This window comes from Onychostruthus taczanowskii, unplaced genomic scaffold (genome assembly GCF_017590055.1).
Source record: "Onychostruthus taczanowskii isolate IOZ18803 unplaced genomic scaffold, ASM1759005v1 scaffold5, whole genome shotgun sequence".
NCBI classification, from domain to species: Eukaryota; Metazoa; Chordata; class Aves; order Passeriformes; family Passeridae; genus Onychostruthus; species Onychostruthus taczanowskii.
In genome coordinates, this window is record NW_024502568.1 from 247,155 (window position 1) to 269,801 (window position 22,647).

Genomic DNA, 22,647 nt, shown 5'->3' on the forward strand with positions numbered 1-22,647 from the left:
CTCGGTGTGCCTCATGCTGGTGCTTCTAAGGATGCTCACCTTTACCTGGGCTGCTGGCACTTGATGTCAGAATCTTCAGATGCAGGTTTGTGCTTTCAATAACCACACAAGCAGAAACTTAAAGGGTTTGTGCCAACTTTTATTATCTTTTTTGGAAATGGGATTTGGGGAAGGGAAGGAGATGTGCAAGGAGGAGCTGATTGTTGCAGATGGGAATGTTTGGGATGTATGCTGGCAGCAGTGTGTCTGACCAAAATGACTGAAGCAGTAAAGCATGACAGCCAGGACACTGCCTTGGTGGATGTGCTTCCTTTACAGGGCTTTTGGTTTTAAGGTCTACTTTGTAGGTTATTTCACATCCAAAACAAGAAAGCATATTTTAATGTCTCTATATGTATTTGTATATATATATATATAAGTTATATATATATATATACACACATATTGTATATTCTTACAACCCCCAGCTCCTGAAGGTTTCAAGTCTGAAGGGCCATGTGTATATATGCATTATAGAGAGATGATAATTGACTGAGACAAGGCTTCTTTACTGGCTGTATGATAAATAAATGGGCAAGATATCTTTCATTGAAATCTTGCACATGTGCAGAGAATATGGTTTAGCCAAGCACCAACTGGTAACCCCCCTCAAGCTGTCCTGTCCCTGGCTATTTCCTGCAGGGGTGGTGTGAGGCTGCCTGTGCTGTCCCAGGAATTTGGGGGGCTCACCCCTGTGGGGCTTGGAGGGGCAGATTGAAACATACTTGGTTTTGCTTCCCATGGGTCAGGCACCCTGCATGTTGGGGCTCCTCTTTCCCCATGGGGCTTCCAGTAGACTCTTTTGGTTTATTTTACCATGGAGGAGAAGGTTTGGTGGGCAAGAAGGGAAGGGGTTTTGAAGGGTAAAGACAGTCAAAATTCACCATACAATAGACAAATCTTCATAAAGGTTCGTCTGCCTGCTCGTTCTTTTCTCTCTTTCTCTCCCTGTCTCCGTCTTATGCTGTCAAGTTCACTCTCACTCTCTGCAGGACGTACGCTGTTGTAGGGCTAAAGGTCTCCTTTTGTCAGGCTAAGGTCAAGTCCCTGGTTGGCAGAGGGCAGCCCTTCATACAGGCCTGTCCACGGCGTACTGGCAAGGGCTCAGGTTGGAAGCTGCTGTTTGCACCGCTGGGTAGGTGAAGTTGGCGTGCTGCTTGGCCTTCAGCCGCAGGCTGGCCAGGCTGGAGTTGCACGTGTCCCTGTACATGTAGGGGCTGGCTGTTGAGGCGTAAGGACAGGCACTGGATGAGACAGCAGAGTTGAGGCTCGGGCTGTTCAGATTATTGATGTTTCCCAGGTTGTTGAGGCTTGGGGCCGGTACCCCGGTCACAGCAGTAGGGACCATGGATGAAGGCATGGTCATTGAGGTGATGGAGCTGGGTGGGGAGAACATGGGCTGGGAGGAGAGGGGACTGACGTTCATGGAGTTGAAGAATGGAAAGCTCTTGGCCGAGAGCGGACTGCTGGCGAGCCCCTTGGTGGCCCAGTTGTTGTAGGAATAGCTGGAATACATGTCATCATAAGGCTGCATCAGTCCATTGAACTGGGCTCCGAAGCTGTTCTTGCACAATTCGGCCTGTTGGTTCCTCTCTCGTTTCCTCCACTTAGCTCTGCGGTTTTTGAACCAGACCTGCAAGAGAGACAGAGGGAGGGCATGGGAATTGCTCTGGCTGACTTGAAAGGGGCCAGAGCCTGGTTTCTTTGTCCAGGAAGACAGGAGCTGTTTAAGGGCTGGCGATGCTCCCAGGGAGATTGGAGCTGAGCACCAGGAAAGAGCTGCAGCAAGGTGTCTGGGCTTCAGGGTCATCTCCCAGCAGGAATCACCAAGTGGTCCTCAGTCAACCAACAGAAACCCAAACCACTGCCATTTCACAACACACAGAATAACCCACCTCACTCAAGAAACAGATGCCCTTTATACAGAAAAAAAAGAGAGGAAAATACTTGCTGTATTTCCAAAAGACCATAGCCAGGAGGAGGGGTTGGGGTTGTGTGACTTGGGAGCAAAGTATTTAGGGATGTGGCTTGAAAACTGCTGAACAAATGAAATAACTTCTCTTCTTTTGACTTTACCTCAGGACTGTATTGGAGTAGGGTGTTATAGGTCTGTCTTCTAACAGGAAAATCTGTTAGTGTTAGAGGGGTTCAAACAATATAATTTCCTAGAGCTTGGAAGCTGCTGGAAGGCTATTCATGATGCTGCTAACTCATATTTCTAGTAGCAGAGAGAAGCTCTCACTCCAGCTGGAGCCCTGCCACACCATGCCTGTGACTGCACATTGGTTTGGGAACCCAAAAGAGTGCACTCCAGCAAGGGTAAGGCTGGGGGGTGATGGTACTGCAAGGAAAGGGTCTGCTGGGTCAAGGCAGCCAGCTGGTGGGTCTCTGTGGGGAAGAGCCTTGGCTTTGAATCTACCTGTATAATTGCAAGGTGGCCCTGGATGGGGAAGGCACCACCAGCAAGGGGTATGTGTGTGGCAGGATGTGTCAAATCTCAAGGGCCGACCCTAGTGAGGTGTTTCCAAGACAGGAAAATTTTCTAGTGCTCCTAATTCCTTCCTTGCTTTGGGGACAGCTTGGTCATGTATCACAGCAGGCTTCTTCCCCACAAGCTCAGGCCAGGAAGGTGGAAGAGCTGCAGTCCTACCCGGACTCGTGCCTCTGTCAAGTTGGTCCAGACTGCAATCTCCTCCCTGGTGCTCATGTCTGGATAACGGTTTCTCTGGAAAGTGGCTTCCAGCTCTTGGAGCTGCTGGCTGGTGAAGTGCGTCCTCTGCCTCCGCTGCTTCTTTTTGAGCGAGCCGTCTTCAGGGTTGGAGTCGTCTGTCTGGTTTTGCTGGGACTTCTCAGTGTCTGTGCAAGAAACAGAAAGATGGGAGAGATCCCCTGAGTTAACTTGAGGGCTTGGATGCTTGGGGAGCCTATCCTTGGGGCAACCAGTGCATGCTCAGTGAGGGCCCCTTCCACTGCAGCCATCAGGAGTGGTCCCATCTCCCTCCCTTGTCCTTGCAAGCAGGCATCCCCCCAGCACCAAAACCAGTGCGCCCTCCATGCAGCACAGCTTGCCTTTGTTTAACTGCCATAACAGATGTATGTCGCCCTGATTTTGTAAGACTTTGTTAAGCCTTCTGATGTTTACATTCTTTCAACAAACTTTCTCACACACAGTTCTGTAAATAACTTATGTTTTGCATTCTTTCATGGAGGTGGAGAGAATTGATGGACCCTTGGTCTGTCCAGTGGCATTGGAGAGGTGGCACTGTCACCCTCCAATCCACTGTCACCTTTGGAAACCTATAAATGTTGGAGTCAGAAAATAAAGTTTTTCTTTTTTGTTCCCCTCGAGAGCAGCAGGGTCTGTGTCATCATTTCGTGCCTTATCACAACAGATGTTAGCTTCCAAGTGACCAGATTTAGATTTTCCGAACTTCCAATATTTGGGTTTCATTTACAGTTCACATGGGAGATAGTGGCAGAACTTATCCAGATCAGAAGGTTCTTACTCTGCTTAAAGCTCTCTGCCTAAGGTGTCCTTTAGAAAAACTGAACAGAAATTGACACTTAGGACACAGCAAAAGATCCAGTCATGTCCCTCATGGACAAGGGATGGGAAAAGGCAAATTGCAAGCTGAGGCTCTTCAATTAATTAAATCTGAGGAGCACAAATTTTCATTTCCCTTCTTGCTTCTTTACATTCTTACTTAGCTGTATATGTTTTGATTTTTAAAAAATTGGAATTGGGAAAGGCCTCTCTTAGACCTTACCATGAAGTACTCCAGCATCTCCCTGTCTTTCTGCCCCTGCCTTCCTCCTGATCCACAGATCCCTCTCCTGGAGGCAGTGTCTTTTGTTTCACTGCCCATTAAAGTCTCAAAACTCTCCACATATTCTCCATATGTGAAGAGAAGAGACTCTTCACACTGATATCTTACTGAAATGTACAGCTCAGCCTCCTTCTGGGCATCAAGTCCACATCTGCATGCTGAGCTTTTGGTTGCTGTGGATGGAGGTGGGCAGCCAGCTGCTTCCCTGTGCCACAGCCCTTTTTGGGGGCTCTGCAAATACAAGCAGGCAGAATGCAGATAGGGGCAGAATGCAAATACAAATATCTTCCCTTTAGTTGTCCTCCACAGAGTGCCCAACTGCTCAAATGTGGCACTTTCTTTTATGATGGAAGAAAGCTATAGCTTGTGTTTAATTCTGCTGGGAATCAAGACAAGTCACTGTAAAGGAAAATTACTCCAATGAAAATAAATAATTTCTGATGTTCAACTCTTTCCTCTGATATAGAAGCCAGGTGAAGCATTTCAAAATGAAAATCAGGTCTTCAGCAGGGAGAGGAGGTGTTCTTTTATAATAGGAAATGGTCAGCTAAACTCAATAGAAATTTTTGCAAATAGCTCCCAAACTGTTCCACTTGGAAGAGGAACCTTTAAAAAAATCCTGGCATCACTGCTAAAATTGAAATTTTTGTTTGGTTGCGGTTCTCTGAGTAGAAGCTAGTTCAAAAGGCTTCAAAGTCCAGAAAAATCTCAGCATGAAGGTGTCTGGTACAGCCCCTTCATGAGTAGGGAGGCAAGGAGACAGCAGCCTGGACTACAGCTGAGTCAGTGAACAAAGGGATTCCACAAGTCAAATGGATGTGCTCTGGAATAATAGGCTCTGTCTTTTCCATTTCATTTTTATAGGGCATGGGAGAGGCCTAAAAAAATCTGAGCCCAACAGAGACTGCTGCAGGGCAGTGCTGTGCCAACAGTAGGTGCTTTAGTGGGCCCCAGGCCTGGAAGATGCTCCTGTCTCAGGATCCTGGTGCCACTACCCTCTTCCTATGACAGCCTGTTAATTCAGAAATATTTTCCTGCTGTTCCTGGAAAACTCTCCTTGTACTTGCCTTTCTTCAAAGGGAGCAATGCTGGAGTTGCAGAGAGAATTTGCAGGAGAGGTGCTCGCCCTCCAGGAAGGAAACCCTGTGTGTGGTTAGTGGCTTGCTCCCCACCAGCCACCTCTGCTTCTGTAGCATGTCTGATGCTATCCATCAGCAGGAGTGTGAGTGCAAGGACAGTGAGATAGCCATTGCTCACAGCAGCATGTTATAAGTTGGTTCTTCTGAGCAGGAAGGTGCTATGTCCTCTTCCAGCACCAGGACCAATTTGTGTTTCCATCCAGGGTGTACCCGAACAAGAACTTTCCCAGCACACTCTTGAAACAAAGCCATAGGAATTGAAAAGTGGAGTGAAAGAGCTTGGTTGTGGTCTTGTGGTACTCTTCTCATTTTCATGAGCATCTTTGTTTGTGGATCCCATATTCAGCAGAACTCTTGGAAGCATGCTCTTAATGTGGATTTTTATAGTGGTTCTTGCCAAGAAGATTAATCTGATTTCTCTAGCTCAGTGCTCTCAACCAATATTGGATGCAGGAGATTCCTGCACTATTCATCTCCAAAAGAAATTGAACGGGGAGCGATGCCACCCATCTGAGCTAGTTATTAAGAATGGCTCAATACAGATGAACGGACAACATTTGGTTTGTTTGTTCATCTGCTGAGCCTGGGTTAATTAGGAGCCTGATGCATACAGGGGATGTGTTCTCACCAAAGTCCCTGACAAATATTAATTTCCAAAGGGCTTGCTGTGAAGTAGGAGGCTATGTCCTTATTGGGAACTCCTGCCCAGGACTGCCCTTCTTCACTCAGGAAGAAACTATACCAAGAAGGAAAGAAAATGGAACGAAGGTACCACTGATTTATGGGCTACATCTGGGTGAAAGAGACCACAGTGTGTCTTGTTTGGTATTTGTCTTCTCAACACCCTCTGGTATACCTACTTTCCATAAATCTTAAGTCTAAGGAAAAGTAGGAATCCCAACTTTGAGCCTTGAAAAACCTCTGCAGTTCATCTTGGTGTTCTCTTTGTTTCCATACCTGCTAGCTGTGTTTCTTTCTGTGTCATCTCTTTTCTACTTCTTCTCTAAGCAAGGAATAAGTGTCCTCTGTAAAAGGCACAGAGTTTTGACTGATTGCAGTGGGGACCCAAATCGTGGCAATACAGGGAAAGAAATGAGCCCAGAGAAAGGATATGGGTGCCTTGAATCTATGCTTGAGGAGCATGATATGGGGAGATGTGGGGCAGTTCTTTACCTCCCTCACTCCTCATCCTTGCTCTCCCCTGACCTGTGCTGCCTGATGAAACCTAACAGAAGGGGGTGTCACTAACCATGCCATACAAGTGGAGGACACTTGAGAGTCCTGAGTGCTGAGCCTAGACAAACAAGGTTTGTGTTCACTTCCTCAGGATCTCTTACTTGTGTGGATGAATGAAGCAGGGCCAAGGAGAAGTAGGGAGGCTGCTCTCTTGAGGGGAGTCAATAAGTGCCAGAAGTGCAGCCCTGCCCCTGTTCCAGGCAGCCCTCGGTAGCCAGCTCTGTTCTGCCTGACACTGCTGATGCATGGCTGCCATCAGCCTCTGCTGCAAAGGCACAAGCTGCCAGCATTTGCACACAGGTAATGCTGGCAAGTCATCTCCCAGAACCATTTTATTTCTAGACTGCTTAAGACAGTGGGGAGTGATGTAGCCACGCATCTGACGCTTATTGTCACCCCAAAATAGGTCGTGGAATATATCTTGTACATGTTCGCCCACTCGGTGAAACGACTGTGGCCATAGCTGGAATTAGCTGCCCATGCCTAATGGAAAGAAAAGTCAGTGCCTAAATTGGCACTTCTGCAGCATGCCAGGGTGGACTCGATAGGGAAGGCCACTTGAATGGAGACACTGCCATGCATCCAAAGCAGCTGACAAGGAGCCACTGAGCTTGGGGATGTGCCCAACTAAGGTACGTGTGCAGTGGGGAATTTGTCGGGTGTATTCTCTGACTCTGGTTATCCCAGCGTAACTCCCTTCATGATACTTTCTCTGGGGAATTTTAATCTGCATCATTATCCTTATTAGCTTTTGCACGCGGGTGAGCCTGGAGGCTTTACACGGAGAGCAGCGGGCTGTCCCCAGCCCTCACTCCCTCATGCTGGCACTGGCAGAAGCAGCTTTGCGTCCTGACACGTCCAGAATAACAAGGGATGGAGTGGTAACCGGACAGATGTAAAATCCAGAGGAAACCATAGCATTTGGTAGCTGATTTCTGAACAGGTGTGAATGGTGATGTTCCTTATTCAGAGCCTGATAAAGAATTCAGCAGGCTTCGGGTTGGTTCAGCCTTTGGGAAAGGTCAGAGGCACCTCTGTGGAGGAGCAGCAAGGCACAGGTGAGGAGACATTTTCAGTTAAAGCAGGAGCAAGACAGTGCTTCCCTTTCATCTTAATGCCTGAACCTGGAAAGTTCAGCCTAAGGTTTACCTTTACCTTGAAAAATTTAAACCCAAACAATTTAAACAGAGGTTTTAAAAAAAAAAGCAGTTTAAAATTAGGTGTAGCCTTCTGTGCCTTGGATACTTCCTATGTGGTGGGGAGAGCTCTTCTGCTCTGGGGATCCTGTTTAGGCAAATACAATATTGACTGAGCTGTGACCTGACTTGCCTGGCTCTCGCCTGCCATGGGCTGTACCCTTGTGAGCAGTGGCTTCCTGCAGCCAGGGCCAGATGACCCCACCACTGGGATGATGTTCTCACCCTCCCAACAGCTGTCACAATATGGACCCTTAAGCCTTTCCCCTGCTTGTTGGCACAGCCATGCTGCTATGGCATTTTTCTGGCTCCCAGTACAAAGAGAAACTGTCCTTCTGGGAGCAGTGCAAACCACGGGCCACCCAGATCCACGCACAAGGATGGGTCAGGATTTTTCTTGTATCTTGAGCCTTGCACTCACCGCTGTGGTCCTGCCCTTTGCAGCTGTGCTCATGTTGAGGAGTTCCAGAGTCTGAGAGAGACAAGGCTGGGCTGCGAGCCTCTGCATCTGCCAGCAGGTTGAAATCCATGGGGCAGGGATGGGTGGTGGAGAAGGAGGAATCTGAAAAACAGTAGTCACAGGGTGATCAGAGAGATCAATGTGTGTTTGACCTCTCCTCCAGCAGGGACTTGCCTTGAGGAAAGGTCTAGGAAAAGGAAAGAATCCCTGTGTGATCCTTGGACACATTTGAGTTTCTTGGCTGGAAAATGGACATACTGGGCTTTCAGCTGAGCTTCCCTATCCATCAAAGATCATCTAGTGACACTTCTATTTGCAGCCTTCAGAGAAAGAGCCTCCAATTTATAGGTGACATTCAGACTGAAATAGCAACGCCGGGAGCATGCTGTGTAATGGAGATCTGAGGAAGTGGTTCTGGGCCAGCCAAGGGCTGTTAGCACCTTCCCCAGTCATCCCACCTCTCCCATCCTCCCTGCCCAGCTTCCCTCCTCTTTCTCCCTTGTTTCTCCTCAAGCTGACCAAGCCTAAGTAAAGCTGTTCAGAGAGCACTGTATGCACACATCCCAAAAGAAAAGCATTCCTGTGCCTGGTACTGATAGGAAGGCACATCTGCCTGCACAGCCAGTGCTACAAGCAGAGACCTAGGCAGTGCAAGTGAACTGCTTTGGGGTACATAAGGACTTCTGGAACCTGAATTAACATGGGAATCACATTTCACACACTTAGGTGCCTGGGAATAAGTGGTCCTGGCTGTAGCTGGAGCTTGCTTCCAGTCCGAAATCATCCTGACTGGAGGCTCCCGATGTCCCCACAAGGGACTGACCTGTGCTGGTGAGCCATCTTCCCTGGCTGAAAGCATCCCAACTGGGAAGCTGTCAGTGCTGCTCCCCATGACTGCAGGAACCACTGTGACTCTTCTGCCACCTCTTTCCACACCTCTCTGTCCCAAGACCAATTCTTTTCATTGTTCACTTCCTTTTGGACCCTGCACCCTCCACCTGTATTTCCTAAAGGAACTCAGCCACTTAGTTCTGGACCACACTGGATGCTCATGAAGAGGCAGACATGAGGCAGTAAGTGTTCCAAGCCTGACTACATCTCCTTGGAAAGGTAAGCTGGCCCTGTGTTAGACCCTAATCTGAATTTTGGGTCATAACCCAGCAAAACACAGGATGTTTCACTGCCACTGGTGCACAGTTTATGAAGGCTGGATCAATTTGAGGAGACCACAGCAGCTTCTGAAACTTTAGCCACTCCCAGCTGATACCTCACCTTCCCAGCTAGTGATCCTTTAACTCTGAGACACAACAGCTGATACATTGTGCCAGGATCTGGGAACCCTGGGTTTAGGAAAGTTTGGACCAGGGGTTTAGAACTTTGAAACTTTACGTGGAGATCAGTTGTGACGGCTGGTTCCTGGGTGGTGAAGGATTGCCCAGCCCCTCAAATCCATGTGTGTCAGGGAGGGAACGTGCTGAAGACAGTCTGGACTGTGTTAGTTTTTAGACATGTAAACAAGAGATTAATCACATAGCTGTTGCACCTCATTTGGATGTGGATGACAGTGACTAAGAATGTATTTTCAGAGCTGTCTAAAGCCTCCTTTAGTCAATTTGCACAACGCTGCTGCCAGGGCCCAGGGCTGATCCCCATACCTGCAGTGTGCTTTCCAGGCTGCGATGAGAGAGAAAGGAGCCATTTCTAATGGTTATCTGGCTGGCTTCTGCAGCAGATCTCACTCACAAAACCCCTGCAGTTTCCCTTGCTCTTCACTTAGCTTGACCTCCCTTCACTGCCTGAGAGGTCCACCGCCTCTCCCAGATACTGGTGGGGTATTCTCAACACCGACCTCAGTCAGTGCTCTCTGGAAGCAGCACATAACAAACCAGGACCTGGTTCTGGTTTCCCAGACCTTTGCCTTGCTCTGGGCTTCTCTCCTGTGGGAGAGAAGTGGCAGGACTCCGGCTTTGCCATGAGGCTGGTTTCCATTTCCACTTTGTGGCAAGCCTGACCTTTGATGTCTGCTGGCTGTGTTAAGCTCCTGCCAGCAGCCGGGCACAGCCCTGTTGCATTCTGCAGTGTGTACATACATGAAGTGATGTGACAGGGGCTGTGTTTTCTTTAATACCTTTGCATGGAGTAGGGGAGTCCATCTGCTGCTGATATTGCCATGGCTTTTAGCATTGCTCTCAGAATTATGCAGAAACGCGGAGTGAATTAATTCCACGGATTAAGTCTTGATTAAGATGTGTGTCACTTTGCTGTCTCAGAATTTATTAAGAGCCCTTCTTGAGTCTGCAGCAGATGGAATTTCTGCCCAATGTTTGTAGATGATAATTTCCCCTCTTCTACAGCCATTTGCATATGATTGCATCTGTCAAGCACAATTTCCTCTCTTCTAGAGCTTGACACTGTACTGGACGATTTAAGGAGGAATTCAGATCCTCGCCTTGCTGTAACTCAAGGACAGTGTCCTTCTGTGCAGGGTCCTGTTTGCTCTTTTTTCCACATCTTGCATTGCTTTCATCTGTACAAACTAGAGTGAAGACAGGAAAACCAGGGGGGAGTGTCTTACATAGGCAAGGTTCCACAGGCTTAAATGACAACACAAGGTACAAGGCTCAGGAGAACCTAGTCCTGGTATTGAAAATTTATGCCCCATCCTGGTCTGCACCAATGCGGTGGTTGCAAAGTTCATCCAAGCTGCTGGACACAACACAGCATGTTTAGCCTGCATCAGAGATACAGTGTGCACTTAGATTAAATCTGGTTATGAAGGGTGGCTAGTATTCAAGTTTAAACTGGGACTTGTGGCTGAGCACAAGTTTGCTTTGTGAACAGAATTTAAAAGCAGGAGGACTTCAGAGAGAAGATGATGTATGTATATATGTAATTGCATAACCTACTGCATGTGCCATATGTGGTGGCATCAAGGAATGCCTTCTCCGTTTGCTCTGAGCAGGTCATGGAGGAGCAAAAGCAAGGGGAGAGAGGGATCTACTCAGCATGATTATAAAAGCAGGAAAAGTCTGCAGTGGTGACAGAACGTGAACTCTATACCAATGTATTTACCCAAAGGCAACCCCATGCTACTGACACAAAAGGCTGTAAGGTATTCTTCTAGATTCTACAGCCCTTTTGGATTTTTAAAAAAAGGTGCTTTTGTCCACATTGGCTAGATCTTGCTGTAGGCAGAGACATTAAAAATGTCAGTGCTAAACCTTCATGGCATTTCTACTAAGTTGTTTGCCCAGTCTCAAGGAATCAGTGAAATTGGTAACTCAAAAGTATTTTTAGATAAAATCAAATTTATCATCTTCATCTGACTCTTCATCTCACTTTCTTTTAACATAAAAGAACAGTTTCTTTAGGGACAGTTCCTATACTAGCAACTAGCATCCAGGCTTCTCAGAGGCTTCAGTTTTGTAAAACTCCCAGCCTGCTCCAGTACCGGTAGCTCCTTCCATCGATGTGTTATTGCCCCTGAGATAAAGGTTCCCAAACGTGTAACAAACACATGTCTTCTTCCAGTCACTGCCCATGTGCGTCCTCTCCTTGGTGCCCATGTGAACATGCTGTGGCCACCTGTACAAGATCCTCCAGCTAGACAGGGAATTGCCATCCCTTCTCCATGGGCATGGTGGAGGGCAGGGGAAGAGCAATCCTGGCTCTAGGCCTTTTCTTTTTTCAAATGTACCCCCTTTCTATTTCTGTGTCAGCTCCCAACTGCTCAAGCCGGGGACATTTAGGCAGTAGAAGGAGGACACTCCTTTGTGAGGAGGGCAACCTTGTTTTCCTGAAAAGAGAAACAAGGGTCCCTGTGACCCGTCTCCTGGTTCTCTGTAACACACTGCTCCATCACCTGGGAGCAAAGAGGATTTCGCCTGGATGTTTTTTTCTTTGAAGAGGTGGGAAGGAAACAGAGAGGCTGACTTCAAGCAAAGTAAGGCTAATTATAGGGGTGGCTTTTATGATGTGGGTCTTGCCCATTGGGAGCTGCCTAGAGACTGACTAGTGTGTGCTGCTCTGCACTGCCTGCAGGCTTCCTGCTGGACCTGCTTTTGGCAGGTTGATCTGGAAGTAAAAAGCTGTCTCTTGCATTGTTTCGATATTATTTGACTTCCCGTGGGCATGCAGGGGTGCTTCAGCAAGGACCTGATGCTTCAGGTTCCAAGATAGCAGCACAATGACCACTGATGACCGAAGGATAGGAGGGAAGTCCTAAGCTGGCCTCCCTCAAGCAGATCAGCACCGCCCTGTGGATCTGTGAGTTTCCTGCCTCCAGCCAGGGCCAGAGTACCTGAACCTTCTGCTTGGAATTGCTGATCTCCACAAAGAGTTCAGGGTTACCCCTCAGGCTGAAAGGTGCTCTGCAATCATTTGGGGAGAACTATCCTTTCATTCTTGCATCCCCTGAGGTGAAGATATGATGTTACACTAGATTCTTACGGTCAGAGCTGTCTCTTCCTGCTCCATCAGTCGCAGAAGTCAAACTACTGCTGATTGCTTCACTCCTCCCATGGTCATTTTCCCTGGGTGCTGGCTTACTTTTACGAGAGACAAACATTTGGGCTTCTATTTAAATGTACATTTTCAGGAAGATGATCTGCCTCTGTACTTTGGTCCCCGTGAGGGGCTGAGGCAAGGTGGAACAGGCTCTGCCTCTTCCTCTGCTCCTTGTTAAAGAGGAAGTGATTGAGAGTGTGCCTGTCCTCTCGAGGAACAGCATTTTTTTCTTTGGATACATGTGTTTGTTCAGGCGATGGTGCCATCAGAGTGCCTGTGGGCTGGAATTACAAGTGCCACATGAGCACAGCACATGAATCGTGCAGCAACCAAGAGTCAGATTCTCATTGCTGACCAACACAAGTGCTGCCTGTGGGGGGCTCTTTCCCCACTGCTAGAAAGCAAGAAGGATGGGGTGCAAAATGAGTTAATATTTGTTTCATTGAGACTATAGAAATATAACTATGGGGAGACCAAGGTCACCCACTGCTAAACATCTCAGTGTAGCTTTAAATCTCTAATCTTAATGGAATTGCAGCAGGAACCAAGAGCAACCATTAATCACTGGAAGATAAACAGCAGCAGCCAACCGGTGACCCGGAGCGCAGGGCCATTATGGGACAGGAGAGCAAGCTGCCTGCCTCCAAAAACATCAGGCTGTGCACAGCCTCAGGCTGCCTGAGCAGTGGTTTCGGGTGCACACTCAGAAGTGGATCATTGACCTCCAGCAAGGGCTGAGTCACAGGTTATAATAAACTTTATTTCTCGATTTAGTCCCTACAGCTGGGCACTAACCCCTGAGCTCCTGAGGGTGGCTTTCTAGTGGTGTGTGCTACTTTGAAGAACATGGTTTAGGGGTTTTATTCCTCTCATCAGCAGGAATTGCCAAAGCTCCCTGGGGCACTTAGTGGCTTTGTTGTCAGAGCAAGTTGTCTGGCACTGCCCCACACATGGATTGGGCAGTGCAGAGCCCTGAGCACTGTGCTTGGTGCCATGGAACTGGAGTAGCCCAGGCTCTTGCTGCCAGGCTTCCTGGCCACAGCTGGCAGGAAGGACCTGAGAGCTGGCAGCTCTCTGACGAGGGGGTCCAGGTTATTTCTCTTTTTGTGCATGGTTCTAAGGAGAAGTTCCCAATAATGTGAGGTGGGAAGAGGGTGAGGAGGTAAGGTGCTGCCACTGACTTGTCTTATGATGTAGGTAAAACTATTTGCCTGTTCTGGGATTGTATCCTTCATCTCAGAAATCACATAAATGAGCTGGTGGAGGTAATCACCAAAATTCTTTTAAGTGCTTTCAGATCCTCAGATAAGAGGTGTAGGAAAATGCCCAGCCATGCTGGACACTGCCTAATGCATTTCCTGGGGCCTAGAAGCAGCCTGCAAGATGGGATCAGGCCACTTGCTTCCCTCACATTGACATGAACCTCCAGCTGCAGAGGAGAATGATGGCTGAAACCTCTGCTCTGGGTGGCAGAGGGTTAATAAACTGCCTGTATTCGGGAGGATTATCACAATGGAAATGTCCCAAGGATTGACAGCTCCATACCCATGTCCACAGCAAAAAAAGCCCACAATGGAATGTGTCCTGTTCGCTTATTTGATGGGCTGCACTGTGCCCCTGTGCTGTGGAAGCGCCCTGATGTCACCATGCCCCACACACAGTGCATCGTTCCCCACAACAGGTGTGCCTGCAATCCCCCAGACTGGTGCAGACCCTGCCAAGCTGAAGCATTGGCTTCTGCAGAGGCAGGGTAATGTGCTTGGGCTTGGCTTAAAGCAAGTTCTTTACAATAGTATCTTTGGACCTCCGTCCTACCCTTACCATACCTGGATGGTTTCTGAAATGACACACAAAATTTGGAAACAAATTGCTAATCATAGTGCAAAAGAAAATCCATGCCAGACTTTCTGCAAAGTTGGGGTTTTTTTTCTCTAAACATTCATAGTTCTTGCATTCTTGTAAGCACTGTGCTTCAGGTCTCACTGTGCCCAGCCATGTTTCCAGTGTCCCTTGGACACTATGCCTCAGAGGGTTGTTTGGCACCTTGGATCTATCAACCAGGACTGGGATTTTCATTCTGACAGACTGTGCAGTTATATTAATAAGGCTACACTTCATTATGGCTTACTTTGTTTGTTAGGCATCTGGAAAAAAATAAATCAGCAAAAACTCTGTTTTGCCCGAACAACTTTCAATTGCAAAAAGTTGCTGGCATGGTGTCGATCCACCAAGCAGGAGTGCTATGAGTGAGAGCATGGTCTGCAGTTATAGGAGAAGAAAAGTCCTGTAGGGAAATTAATCCCTTTGTTTTGGGGAAGGGAGAAAAAAAGGCTGATTTCAGTAAGAAATTCTGCCTGGGAAAATCTTGCAACTGAAATAAAGGATCTGCTAACATGGAGTGCCAGCACTGGCCTAGCTGGAACATACTGACTCTGTTCATCCCCACCTGCCCTTGCCCACTCCTGCAGCACCGTCAGCTGGCTGCAAGGCAACTCATGCCACTCCTGAGGGATCTGCCTGCATCTGCATGAGAGAAATAGCTGCACAGCCACAGTGTACAAGGGATTGGGATCTGCTCCTGTGGAGCCAGGAGCAAGACAAGACAGTTGCAAGGCAGGATCCCAGGCAGGAATGAGAGGTGCAGGCAGCCTGTCTGCAGCTCAGCCATACACACGCTGCTCATGCAGCAGCAAAGGCTACTAGGGCCTGCCATCAGCAGATTGGTATGTGTTGCTGTATTTAGTTGGGCAATTGTATAAATTTGACTAATTATTCTGGCAGTCAAAGGAAACTGGCCTGATTCCTATGGGGGCTGTGCTTGCAGAAGCAGGGCTGGGTCATTTCTGTATCTCTGTGGCTGTAAAGTTGGCTCATTTTAGGGAGGCCCAGATAGCTCTGTGGCTCCAGCTGCTGTTAGGAGATTTGTATGCAGATGAAGGGCAGTGGATAAATCAGATGTTATCGAAGATGTAAATTATTCTCACAATTAGTAAACACACTCAAAAAAGTTTGTCATCAAGTGGGTTATACAGGGGGTTGAAGGTTGGGATGGATGCCCTGCCACAAGCATGTCACCACTGTGGCTGTCTGACCTCCGTGTGCTGTAGGGCTGCCAGTGATGTCTGCCATCCATCACCACTTCTGGAAATCCTTTCTGGAGAACTTCAATTTGATCATAAACATTTGTTCTATGACAGAACTCAGCAAAAGCAGCAGCTAGAAAGAAACATTTTTGGGAGGAGGGGTGGTACTAGATGGTTGTTTTAAAACAACCTGCCAGAGCTCAGCGGGTTGCAGAGCTGCAAAGGGAAAAGGGGTAACTGCCAGAAATTCTGCGATGGCCCCACTAACCACCATGGCCAGCAAGCAGCTGTGTTGGTTAAGGAAACAAGAGCCCAAAAACTGCTGGCTTGCTCCGAGGGATGTGTTGTCTCAGTGCAAACCGGCAGTGCTGGAGGGAGTCAATGTCTGCTGTGCTTGGCTGTAAAGTTTCCTGATGATTTTTCTTTTTTTCACCCCCAAGTAATTTGTATTTAAATTTTGTTTAAAGCTCTCTGGCAAGAAGATCCTTGCAGAATGAAGACTGCTGTGAATAAAACAAGTGGATGATCTCAGCTTACAGTATCCCTCCCCTCTTCCTTGCGATACTGCAGCTGGTAGGGCTGGGGCAGGAGGAGGGTGGCTCCGGGAGGGATGCTGGAGCTTGCTCCCTCTCCACGCTCCATCTTTATGGACCTTGCACCGTGCCCTGAAGGTCAGCCTGTTTACCCAGACACTGTTTGAAGGGGCCGAGGGAGGCAATTAGCAAACAGTGCCGGGGCCGATCCCGCAGTGCCTCGCACGAGGCTGTGCAGGCAGGATCGGGACCGCGGATCGCCCGGCTTTCCTGTCGTACCCGGCCGCGAACGCTGCGTCTATCGGGGCCGAGGAGGAGCAAGGGCGGGGGGCTAAACAGAGAGGGCTGGCAGCCCTTCTCCCGGAGCCTCTCGCCCAGAGGCCCCGCTCGAGGCCGTGGCAAAATGTCTCACGTCCCTAAATCCATGGCACAACAGTCGCTGCAAAAGCAAAACCAAGAGGTTTCACTTTGGGAATCCTGAAATGTGGGAGTGTGCTGCCTAAGGACTGTATACAAAGTGTGCTTCTTTTTTTTATTCCCCCCCCCCCCCCTTTTCCCCCGCCAAATCCTCAGTTTTTCCATCTGCTCGAGGCCGCATCCCATGCGGAGCCCTGGGAGGTAGGCAGTTTGGGTGGGTAGGAGAGGAAGCTGCAGAGCCCTAATTACTCAGCCAGTCTGGCCCTCGGGCGATCCCATCAAAGCGGCTCGGAGAGAAAAGGGATGGGGCAGAAGGATGTGAGCCATCTCACAACGCTGCCGCCTGGGTCACACCGCGTCCCGTCCACGGACAGCCTGCTCCGGGGACGGGGCTGTACCCTGTCACCCTGAGAGCAACCTCTGCTGCAGCCCCAGGGCCAGGGAACGGCTTTCCAGCCTCCCACCCTGGGCTGCGACTCGGGCATAGCTGAGCTCAGGCACTGGGGGACGGTTATTAAAACCCACCCAACATAAAGTGAGCTGTGAAACCCTTTTAAATGGGCAAAGAAAGTCCATATTTTTCATCACTTTGGTATTTTTCTCTGTTTAGGTATGGATTCATATGGAGGCTGATCTTTATAGCTCGATTAATTTACCTTAACAGTCTAATTTTTTAAAAATTATCCTAGTACATCCAGTCCTCTAAAACGTCTTACTTATTTTATTTTGGAAGAAAACCTCCATGCATTTACTTTTTAAAAAACAGCCTTGAAACAAATGCAAACAAAAAAAAAAAAAAAAACCCAAACCCAACTCACAGAACTGGAAGTTGGGATATTGTGGCACCAAAAATAAAACTGATGGAACAAACAGGGAATTTCATGTGGTTTTCATTGTCAAGTCTAAGCTCAGAAACAAACAGGAAATAAAAATGGCTAAAACAAAAGAGATTTCTTTTAAACTGTGTTCAAACCTAAGTGGGGAACTGCTTTATGTGGGAGGGATTCTGTGTTTATTTGTTTTTCAAAAAAAGGAGTAAATAAAAATGTCCACATGCAGACAGGTCAACTTGATTTACCGTTAAATCCTCATGTTTCACAATGGTCATTTATAATCAGCTTTTTAAAAAGAAAATTAGACTCATATAAATGGCAGCATTGCAAAGGAGAGAAAAGGCAATGGGTGGTGGGAAGGCTGCTTCTGTTTTAAATAAGGTTGAGAGGAAGAAAGAATGGAAAGAGAGAGAGAGGTGGAAGTAACTGTGGACCTCTAGTCATTTGTTTCATTCCATTTTTGCACTTTTTCAGTTTTTGCAGAGCTCGGCAGGTGCTGAGCATTCCAGCCTGTACCACACCACTGAAGCTCCCCAAGTAGCAATTTAATGTATGTATTTGAAAAGAATAGCCTATAGGGTCAGTGCTATATGATTCAGAGTGGCATATGTGCTATATCCTCCCAACAGAAGTATTTCTTAGGCTCTCAGATTTGGGATTGTGAACTTGTTTGATAGGGCTTTACAAACTGGTGTCTCAATCAAGGTAGCTCTGATGGTGATTTTTAGGGGTTAATTTAGAGCACGCAGGACCCAGCTCCCCCAAGCTGGGGATCTGCTGAGATCCCCGGTAACTGCAGTCCCATCAATGCATCGCAGAACATTTTGAATAGTTGAAAAATCAGAGGGACAAAATTAATATCAGTTTCTGCAAATCCAGCTCTGGTTTCCCTCCTCTTTTGCACTATTCAAAAGGGTGTAAATGTTTATTTTCTGGTGGAGCTGTGGTTTAGGAGATAGCAAAGAGCATCAGATTGAGGGTCAAGGGACAGAGGCTGTATTTCTGACTCAGATCAGGAAATTCTGCCAGAGCTCAGTTTCTCCTCTGCTCAACAGGGATATTTCCCTTCATGCTAAAGCATCCAGAGATCTACGTATAGAAAAGCTAGGAGTCTCCTGAGGAGAGAGATCATGAGGTTCAGCTCTTCAGAAATGAGTGTTCCAAAGATGAACCTACACCCTGCAAATCAGTGGTAAATTTCCTGTTTAGGGGTAGAGGATTGGCTCTCTTCCTGAATCTGCTTGGTAATACTCTGACACTGATGGGAAGAGAAGAGAGGGACCTCCCTTGCTCACTCCCCACCTCTTTTTAAAGCATAGTAACAGAAATGTTTCTTAGCTTCTGCCCAGCTAGATCTCCTAGGTCTTTCCTGAAAAAAACCTTCTAATATATTTTTTTTTGCTGAAACCCAACAGATCTATTGCTAACTATCCCACAGGAATTGCTCTGGCCAGGCTGCCGTACCTGTCCTCCTCTGGGGTCAGAGAGAGATGAGGATTCAAGCAAATCCTTTCCCACAGAAATGACCCCCCTCTTTACTGAGTCTGGCCCCAGTCCCTTGTGCTGCCAAGCTTCCAGGATCAGCCTGTGGACTCCCTTAAATGCCCCAAGGAAGCCCAGAGCTAATAACCAGCTTCATTCAATTCCCAGTCACATTATTATCCAATCTGCCAGAGGCATTAATATTCAGAGGTGAGGCGGGAGGAGGGCAGGGGTGCTGGTGCGGGGGAGCAGCACACAAAGAAGAGGAAGGGAAGTGTGGCGGACTGGCCTCAGAAATATTCCTTCTCCAGCCGTCCGAAACCCCAGCCTATTTCAGCCGGGTATTGACAATAGAAGGTTTCCAACAACCTCAGCACGAACTTTAATACCAGCTGGTAGAGACTGTTCTCCAGCCAACAGCAAATGCCCAGCCTTGGCACAGCCTAATACCCACCAGCCCCAGTGGCCCACAGCAGGAGGGGGAGCTTTGCCCCCTCTGCCATCAGGCCCTAAGTAAATAGCAATCTCCCATTTTTAAACAGCCAGATAAATAGCTGAGCCTGCTCAGAGACACCACAGCCTCCTGTTTCTGACCCTGCTTCCTCCATGGCACCACAGTCTCGTCCCATTGCCTTCCAGATGCAGAGAGCATAGCTTCAAACCAGCAGTTCTCCCCATCTGGGACTTTGTTCCCAGACCCAGGTACCTCCCCTGTCCCCAAGGCCGGGGCACATGTGCCAGGTCACGAGACAGACCTCATGTCCCCTGCTCATCTCATCTTCCTTTTGGAGCGGTCTCCTAGATCAGGTTTCTGGCTTTTTCTTTTTGGCAGTCTCCAAAGTCAGCCTCACCTCTCAATCTCAAGGTTTTGGGTAGCATCTGACAGAGAGAAGATACAAGGGGGTTTTTTTGCCCGCTCTCCATAGGGAATATGAACCAATACTTTTGTAATCCAGTCACAATTTGCCGATCTAATAATTGCCCGAATTAAGCCCTTATAGAAATGTAATAGATATTAAGTGAGGCTTGAAACAGTTTCTCTGACAAATATTAATATTGGTTTTTAAACCAGTGCCTTGGACAGGAATATAGGTGGGCTTACATGAGCACAATCTGGGCTGCAGGTCAGGCAAATCCAGGAACTACAATAACAGAAAGAAAACCACCGCCCTTGCCCAGACCCCTCTCCAGGCTGGCATGGAAAGACGTCTCTCTGTGAGGTTCCTTATGAGGAATATCGGGCATGGTGTGACAATTTGCTAATGAAAAATAATAATTTTTAAAAAATTAAAATCAAACTCTGCTCTTCTTCAGCAGACATTTGTGAAGACTGAAAGCAGCTACCATGATTGGACATTCCCTCCAGAGACAGAAGGCAGGCTTTTGTCCCCCACAGCGAGGCACCATCAAAGCCTGCACAAACACCTATCCACTTCAGCTCATTGGCAGGCTGAGGGGCTTGGACGTGGTGCCGGGAGCCAGGGAGACACTGATCCTATCACCAAAAAGGTGATCCTTTCCCTGTCTTTGGAAGATGGGACAGGAACAGAGGTCAGACTCTGAAAGACACCTTCCTGAGCAGTTTCTTCTAGCATCTCCCGAAATTGCAGATGGGAGAGAGCCATTTCATCCCTAGCATCCTGTCTTCCAGGCCACAGGCCATGTGTGGAAGACCCACAAGTTTGTCTGGGGGACGCCAAATTCCTCTCTTTGCTTTCAGCACTGGACTCCACTTAGAAAGTGGACGGGTCTTGCACTCATCAGTCGGAAGTCTGTTTCCCTCCCAGGTGAAAGAACGGGAAGGAGATGAGGGATAAGTTTTGATTTCTGCACTGTCAGCTCGAGGCGTCAGAGGGGTGCGGCGGCCGGGGGCTCACCTCCAGGCTCTGCGAGGCACCGGCGTCCTGAAGCAGCGTGTTCTCTGCGGCTCCCGTGCGGAGCCGAGCTCTGCACCTGGTAACCCGGCGGGCCGGGCGGGGAAGGGGTGCGGAGCCCCGGGAGCTCCGGCCAAGGGACTGCTACCCCGATCTGCCTAGCCCCAGCGGGGCGGGGAGGGGAGGGGGGTGGGGGCTGCGGCAGCCCCCGTCAGCGCCTCTGCAGGGCCCCGGCTCTGCCGAGCGGTGGAATCCAGTCCCCTCCCCGCTCGTCCCCTCAGCTGTCCAGCCGCGGGGGCGCCGGGTGAACGGCCGACAGGTGTGCCCTGCTCGGCGGCACCGGGCCCGCCGCCCCCCTCCCTGAGCCCGCTCCAGCAGCTGCGGCGAAGCGCCGGCATCGGCCCCCGCCTCGGTCGCCCTCCCCCGCCGGAGCCGCGGCCAGTCGGGACGCACCCGTTCCTTACTCCCGCTCCGAGGAGGAGGTCGGGGGAAAGGACAAGGGGGTGCCGCACTGGCGAGCTGGCTCTTCCCCCGGAGCCGCACTCGTTGAGCGGAGAATAGACGGGGCAGCGGACAGTACCGGGCTCCGCCGGGAGCCCGCTACAGTTGGCCGGCCTTCCCGGTCACTCAACGGGACGGAGGGACGCCGCTCTGCACCGTGGCCCCGGCGCCGGGGAGGCGGGAGAGCCCGTGCAAGCGCCCGGAGGCCCGATAGCCGGTTCTGCCCGCAGCGTCCCAGCGCCGGCCAGCCGCGCTCCGGCAGGGAGGCTCGATGCTGCCGGCAGAGTTGCCGCGGGGTCGGCGCTCCCTCGCCGCAGCCCTACCAGGTCTATTATTCCCGGTCGGGTCCCTGGAACCCCATCCGCCGGCGCGCCGCAGCCAGCGGCGTCCCGGGGCAGATTCGCTCCGTCCGCCGGGGCCGGCTCGCTTCTCCCCGGCGCTACAGGGAGGTCGGCTCTGCTGTAAACAGAAGCCAGCCCTTACATAAATATCATTTATCCAACTGTCCAAAAGCCGTCGGGCTGCCTTCCTTTTCCCCGGCGACATCTCCCCGCCTCTGCCCCGGACCCCGCAGACAGCTGAGTCGCAGCCCGCAACGCCGTTATTTACAGCGAATCCCGGCTAATTTAAACAGCCCCCTGCCCCGCTCGTCCGAGTGGAAAATGACTAAGTTTAGCAACGGCGAGAGACTACAGCAGCGCTTGTCGGAAAGGGGCCCGCGTCGGCCCCGAGGGGACGGTCGGGGCTGCGGCACCCCGACGGCGGCGAGCAGGGGTCGCCGGCCTACAAGGGCAGAGCAGTGGAAGCGCCGCGCCCCGCTGCCAGGCGGACAGCGCTCCCGGCAGCCATAGGGGACAGTTCGGCCGCGCACAGCCCCGGGACCCCTTCTGGATGGCAGGGCAGGGCTCTATCCGCCCGCTCTCACCTGGTTGCCGCCCCTTAACCGACGGGAGGCGACGGAAAGCCGATGGAGCGCTGAACGGGAGCTGGCCCCGTGCTGCCGAGCACGGCACAGATAGCCACCCCGCCGGGGATGCTCTTACCCTGTGCCAGCATAGAAAAGGTTACGGCCGGCCGGGCTAGTATGAAGGGGCTCAGAGTGAAAGGAGGGGAGAAGGTCGCCCAGAAGATCGGGGACGGAAAGGCACTTACAGCGGCTCCAGATGCGAGTTCGGCTGAGCGGACTTAATCCTGCGAGAGGAGCGAAGCTGACCGCCGCCCCACGCCCCGGGCTGCTCTGCCGCTGTCAGAAAGTAAATTCCCCCGGCTCCCCAGCCGCTCTGCGCGTCGCTGCCGGCCCGCGGCTCACGGGGAGGGCGGAGGCGGAGGGCGCCGGCCGACTGCCTCCCATTCACCCTGGCCATTCAGGAGGGCGGCAGCCCTCGCCGCCCCGCGTGGCCCCGCCCCGTCCCGCGCGCCGCGCAGGGTGGGGGGCGCGTCCCGCGCGCGGGGTCGGGCCGCGCGGTGCGTGGGCAGGCACGGTGTGCGGGCACCGGCGCCGCTCTGGTCGCCGCGCAAACC

The 22,647-nt window shown here is 50.1% G+C and overlaps 1 protein-coding gene across 1 annotated transcript; it reads right to left on the reverse strand.

Annotated features, from left to right (window-relative positions):
* Positions 1 to 124: 124 nt before the first annotated feature.
* PITX3 (paired like homeodomain 3) lies at positions 125 to 22,497 on the reverse strand. Its single transcript, XM_041415421.1, has 4 exons — positions 22,279 to 22,497; positions 7,859 to 7,999; positions 2,690 to 2,895; positions 125 to 1,672 (listed from the first exon to the last, which is right to left on the reverse strand). Exons 2-4 carry the CDS (start codon positions 7,965 to 7,967, stop codon positions 1,109 to 1,111), a joined length of 879 nt encoding a protein of 292 aa, XP_041271355.1. The 5' UTR covers positions 7,968 to 7,999; positions 22,279 to 22,497; the 3' UTR covers positions 125 to 1,108.
* Positions 22,498 to 22,647: the final 150 nt, after the last annotated feature.

Coding starts and splice junctions, on each gene's coding strand:
- PITX3 (XM_041415421.1), bottom strand. CDS start 7,967: ATGGATTTCAACCTGCTGGCAGATGCAGAGGCTCGCAGCCCAGCCTTG. Junction 2,896..7,858: donor CAAAGGGCAGGACCACAGCG/GTGAGTGCAAGG, acceptor TTTCTTGCACAG/ACACTGAGAAGTCCCAGCAA. Junction 1,673..2,689: donor TGACAGAGGCACGAGTCCGG/GTAGGACTGCAG, acceptor TCTCTCTTGCAG/GTCTGGTTCAAAAACCGCAG.